The sequence below is a fragment of the Centruroides sculpturatus genome, unplaced genomic scaffold (assembly GCF_000671375.1).
Source record: "Centruroides sculpturatus isolate CEXI.00-Female unplaced genomic scaffold, Cexi_2.0 scaffold1116, whole genome shotgun sequence".
NCBI classification, from domain to species: Eukaryota; Metazoa; Arthropoda; class Arachnida; order Scorpiones; family Buthidae; genus Centruroides; species Centruroides sculpturatus.
The window spans coordinates 87628-93627 of NW_019385334.1; the positions used below are offsets into that span (position 1 = coordinate 87628).

At 23.4% G+C, this 6000-nt stretch overlaps 1 protein-coding gene across 2 annotated transcripts in view; it reads right to left on the reverse strand.

Annotated features, from left to right (window-relative positions):
• Window positions 1-509: 509 nt before the first annotated feature.
• LOC111637772 (membrane-associated guanylate kinase, WW and PDZ domain-containing protein 1-like) overlaps window positions 510-6000 on the reverse strand; it is a 65155-nt gene continuing 59664 nt past the window's right edge. For both annotated transcript variants that reach the window (XM_023383343.1, XM_023383344.1), the window contains one exon: window positions 510-1248. In XM_023383343.1, coding sequence (XP_023239111.1) covers window positions 1181-1248 — 68 coding nt within the window. In that variant the 3' untranslated portion in view covers window positions 510-1180. The remainder of the gene's footprint in view (window positions 1249-6000) is intronic.

The following is a 6000-nucleotide window of genomic DNA, read 5'->3' on the forward strand; positions in this document are numbered from 1 at the left end:
TTTAAAATTTTGTGTATTTTATTAAAAAGTATTTATTACAAATATTTTAATTTTATATTATTTGCAAATAGATGAATTTATAACTTTATCTTTAAACCTTTTAATCAAATTAACTATCTTACAAAAATTAAGTTTAAAATAATAGCTTCATGTTTTTCATATCAATTATATTCAAGCTTAATTAACATATTAAATAAAATACAAATAATGATATATGCAAAAAAAGTAAATTTAACAAGAAGAAGCTGATGTGAAATTTAACAAAACATGCTGTATGACTATTAATATCTAAAGATATTAGATGTTTTATCAGTATTATGAGATTAAATTATATGAGAATATAATAAAAATGTCCAACATCAAAATACATAAAAAAGTTAAAAACCATAATAAACTGAGTCATACAGACTTTTTTATAGAAAATAATGAATTAAGACAATTATTAATACTGCTTTTGCTATTAATTATTAATGTATAAAGCTATATAAAAATTATACTAAAAATTCTGCTTTCCTGTTGTAAATTATGCCATATACTGTCTTTCTTTTTTACTCATAATTTTTTCTAGTAATTTGTCCAATGTATTCCTTCAAGATAATTATAACAATATTTCAAATTTAAATATATCTTATATTATAATGAACAATTAGTTGGCAGTGCCATTAAAAATTCACAATAATTCACATTAGCATCCTTCATACAAAACAGACTGAATATAAAATTTGATAACAGTAAACTGTCAATGATTAACTTTGAATAACAAATGTTTTACATTATAAACATTCACACATTTACACTCAAGTCAATATATAACAATTCAAGTAGATGATGAAAATGATATAATTTGTAAAATTTTAGTAAATATTCATGAATATACAATACACTTTGTAAATACAAAAATGAAAAAAATCTGTTGTAAAAAAACATAGTTGGAAGAGCAATTTTAAAACATGTTTTAAAAATTCTATTTTTAAAACATAGATTGATTCAATATAAACAACAAAATAGCTACTTTCCAATTTGACACTAAACATGTATTTTAATTGGACATCTAACCAATACTGTATACAATAATATTCTCATACAGACAATAATGAAATATTTATAATATACAAGAAAATAAACAAAAATATATGGACAAAACGTTACACTTTGACTATGCAAGTGACTGAATTGTTGACTATCTTGTTATTTCCTTCTGTTCAATAATACTGTAATAATCAGGTGGAAGAGAACCAGGATTATTAGCTGTAAATAAAAAAAATATACATATTTGTTGTTGTTATTATTTCTTTATATTTTACATAAATAAATTAAATAAATGAAATCTGATAATAATAATTCATAACTCATTATTCATCAATGATTATCAGCTTCAATATTTTAAATACGTAAATTTTATATTAAAAGTGAAATTATAAGACTAGAATAATTTCTATTCTTCTGTATAACAAAAAATGATTTTCAAATGTAATTATCCAATAATTTCAATTTACTCACCAAGATGTTAAACATTTTTGAAATCTGTCATATCTTAAATCCTGTATGTTATTTCATTGTATTATAGATTTAAAAAGTAGCTTGACATTACATAATTTATGAAAAATAATTTTAAATATAGAATATACGGTGTTTTTTTTTTTATTAATTTGTCTTCAAATACTGATAAGATATCTGACTTTAGTGGATATTTTCACTTAGAGGACAAAATTTCCAGTTCTAGCATAGTAACAGTACTATTGACATACTTTTATCTACCTAACCTAACCTAACCTAGTGGATACTACTTTCTTCAAACAATGGACTAAAATTTCATACCATTCCTATTTTCTAAAATCTCTATTAAGAAGACAGTACAGCATATTAAATGTTTCCCGTGAATATAATTTACAAAACATCACCATTATGTTCAGTGCTATCATTTCATAGAATTTTTGTCTTAAACATGATAAACAAAGTTGCCATGGTTCTATTTTTAGATAATAGTCTGATATTCTTTGTATCAAATATAAGCAGATTGATACTGGCATTTCTTCCATGCATAATGGAAGGGAAGCATAAAGAAGCAAGAATTTTAAAGAATAAAAAAAAAACAGAAGCAAAATGAATCATATGTTTGAAAAATTGGCAAACACCCTGTTTGGAAAACCTAGATAGCGTTATCAGTAATGTCTGTTGCCTAGCTTATAATAGTTGCAATTTTGAGTCTCCTCCTTTTCTTCTAGATTTCTGTAAATTAATTATCATTAATTTCAGAAAGTATGGTGTTTTATGCTTCTAATGTTATGTTAATTAATTATCACATAAAAATAGCCCAATTATTTTAGAATTTCTTTGGCTATTTATAAAATTTCTCTTTATTGCATATTCTTTTACAAAGCAAAATTGTTTACCAATTATTTAAAACTTTGTCAGATATTGTAAAATATACATCAATTTTTTTAACAGATACTTGTCTTAAACAAACACCTGTCCTAAGTGTACAAATCTCCAGTATTTGATTTCAATTTATATTTCTACTATTTATACCAATTAAAGTAAAAAAGATAAAGATAAAAATAAAAATACTGGGATTCTTTTGTGTTTAATTTATTTCTTCATAATTTATATAATGTTAAACTGTTTTTTCAATCTTATTTAAAAATCTCATATTCTTTTATTTTAATTTATGTTAACAAAAAGTTGAGTGTTAATACAAATATATTTAAATTCAAAACATACTGAAACAAAAGTTAAATAAGATATTATTTTGTAGGATGTCTATTATTTAAACTTTTTAAAAATTAACACTAACATTTTACAAAGTGTAACCTCAATGAAAAAATAATTTTAGTTTATGTAAAACCCCAAAAAAATTTATTTTAAGAATATTTATCATAGGTTAAAGCTAGAAATAACAGAATGAATTTGAAAAACAGATACTTGTCTTAAACAGATCCCTATTTATGACAAGTATCTGTCAAGTATCAAAAAGCGAACAAGATGAAAGTATTACAAACCTATCCATGCTTTACAAAAATTATATGCATCACATATGTTGATATGATTAAAAATTAATTAAAAAGAAATACGATCTACAGTCTTAATTAGGATTTTAGAATAAATACAATTATCTATAGTTTTAGTTTCTTTTGTCTATTCATAGACATTATACCACTAAGCATCAAATTCTATAAACTTTTTCAAATAGCATTGCAAAGGAAATATGCATTGTTGCTCATGCTAAACCAAAATGAGAATTTTGATACTTCAAAATTTTAAAATAACTTCTAAAAATATTATGGCATATTGATTACTTTTTACTTTTATTATTATTATTATTATTATTATTTTTTTATTTAGTAGNTATTTATTGTAAATTTTTATGCAACACTTAAAATAAAACACAATTTGTTATAGTTTAAAATGAAATAATCAGATATTTATGGGAAAAATCTGAGAATTAAGCTAACTAGCTGCATGTGCTTGGTATTGCTTAGGCTTTTTAAAGGGTAGGAGATTGGTGAGGTTGAGTTGAGAGAGGGTGATAAAAACAATGATCTTAGTAACTGAAATGTATATTTATTGACCTCAGTATTTACTAACCAAATATCTTACTCAGCTTCTTAAATAATAAATTGCCAAACACAGTATTTACAATAATGAAACTGCAAAACAAAAAAAAATTGCACCTAACGTTAACAGGATGGCACCCCAAGTGTCCCATAGACTTAACATTGTACCTTTGTCACTTTGCCACACCTGAACCATTGCACCTTCCTCACATCTCTCTTCAGTGGCATCATCTACAGAATAAGAGCTTTAATTTGATACCCAAACTACATTTTTGGCCCCAGCAGTTTACTCATATTAAGCCAGACAAATTAAAACCATCTTTCAATTAATACAGTTTATAGATTATTATTAACTCTTAAAATTGTTTTCATTATATCTTTAAGATTAATTGTTATATAACTTCAAAAAGTATTTTAATTAAAAATAGTCCAAATACAATTTTTTTTATTTTGAATAAAATATGCAAAGCAATGTAAACATTTATAAATTTTAAAAAAAATCAGTATTTTTATCAAAATTTACAACTAAAAATATGTTATTTGCTTAACTGATTTTTAATCCTATAAATTACAAATGCATTTTTTATCCAAAAAATATTTATCAAAGGAAATTAAAATATGATTATAAATTTAATCAAAAATGTTAGATTTACAATCAATGAATTATCTTTTAAATTACAAAATCTTCTGTAAGTCTTTCTATATTTTTTATTGTTAATTACTTTTTGAAAATAATCATTTAATAATTGATAATAAAAATTCAAGTCAGATAATTCTCTAATGGGAAAACAAATAATTTTATACTAAAATATTGTTTATGACAATTATCAAAGTTGATTAAATTAATCATAAAAGTTCTCTTAGTAATTATTTGGTTTGATAAAATAAGAATGCAATATGAGGGCAATCTGCCAAGTCTCCATGACAGCTTTTAATGGGAAACTGGCTCCTATTTAAGTGTTAAAAATGTGAAAAAAACTGAAACTCTACATGGCCAGTCTGTTGATCATGCATGAAATCAACTGTCAGTGTTCAGTAGTTTACATATCAAATTTTCTATTATGTTCCACATTATATAATAAAAACGAATATTTTCAACTATTTATCAGAAATAAACATAAAAATAATTATTATCCTATACATGTTCATCTATGTTACATAATTTAAAATCTTTCATATGAAGAAATATACTTTTCTTCATATAAAAAAAGTTAAAATTATGGGAACAGATTGATTCTTTTATATTAAATTCTAGTATAATTTGATATTAGTTTGGTTTTGTCTATTATGGAAGGATCTAATAAAAGACAATAGGGTCAACCAACATGGAAAGGAATGAAATAAAACACTGATATGAATTATCCATGTAAAATCATGAGGATTAGATTAGATTTGAAATGGAAGCTTTCACAGTCCTCTTACAAATTATTAGAAAATACTAAAAACAAATTTCAAAAGATTTTCTATAAAGAAAAAATATATACATTTTTTAATTCAAATTTTTCATTTCTGATTGGTTACTAGATTTTAAGTTTATTTTACATACTTAAAATATAAATTGAATTTTGAAGGTTCTTATAAATATGTACTTAACCATCTTCAAAAAATTCACTCATTTGAAAAAAACATTTTAAGGAACCTTTATTCCATTACTACTGCAAGCATAAAAAATGTAAATATTTAGTTTTCATGCAAATGATCCCAATTTTAGTTATAAATTTACAGAAAAGATATGAAGGCAATTCTTGATATAAATGATTTTTAAAAATCTCTGTTATATATAAGCTCCTAATTAATCCATAAAATCTAAGAAAAAAAAAATTAAATTAATAAGTATTGTTTTAAAGTTTTGTAAAATTTTGAATAATTTTCTCTTATCTACATATCAACATTCTTACTAAAAATTATCTCTATTAATAATGCATTTTGAATCTGTAAATAATAAACAATCTATAAAAATATTTTTCTTGGTAATATGAATCATCTCTTCAGAGGAAATATAAACAATAAGAATTCACAATATAACATTCTCAAATAGACTTCTAAATGTTTACATTAGATAAACATCATTCTTTGAAATACAGTAGAGCATCGATTATCCGACTCAATTGGGGACTGGGGTTGGTCGGATAACTGAAAAAATGGATAACCGAAAAATATAAAAAAATACATTATTAGTATAGTATATTAGTATATTCCATGTAATTAGTATATTGTTAACCTACTTCGCGTTGAATTTTCATCGATGTTAAGCCTAACAAAAATTTTTTTAAAATAATAATCATCGCTATTGTATCGTTAAAAATTAGAAAATTAAGCCTCGTTTAAATACTGGCTCCCTTTCATGGTCGATCCAGTGTTGCCAGCTAAAACACGTAAAAATAATATTAAAGTAGCCAAGACATAGCCAAATATTGTAGCGCCACATCACTAGCGGACATTTGAA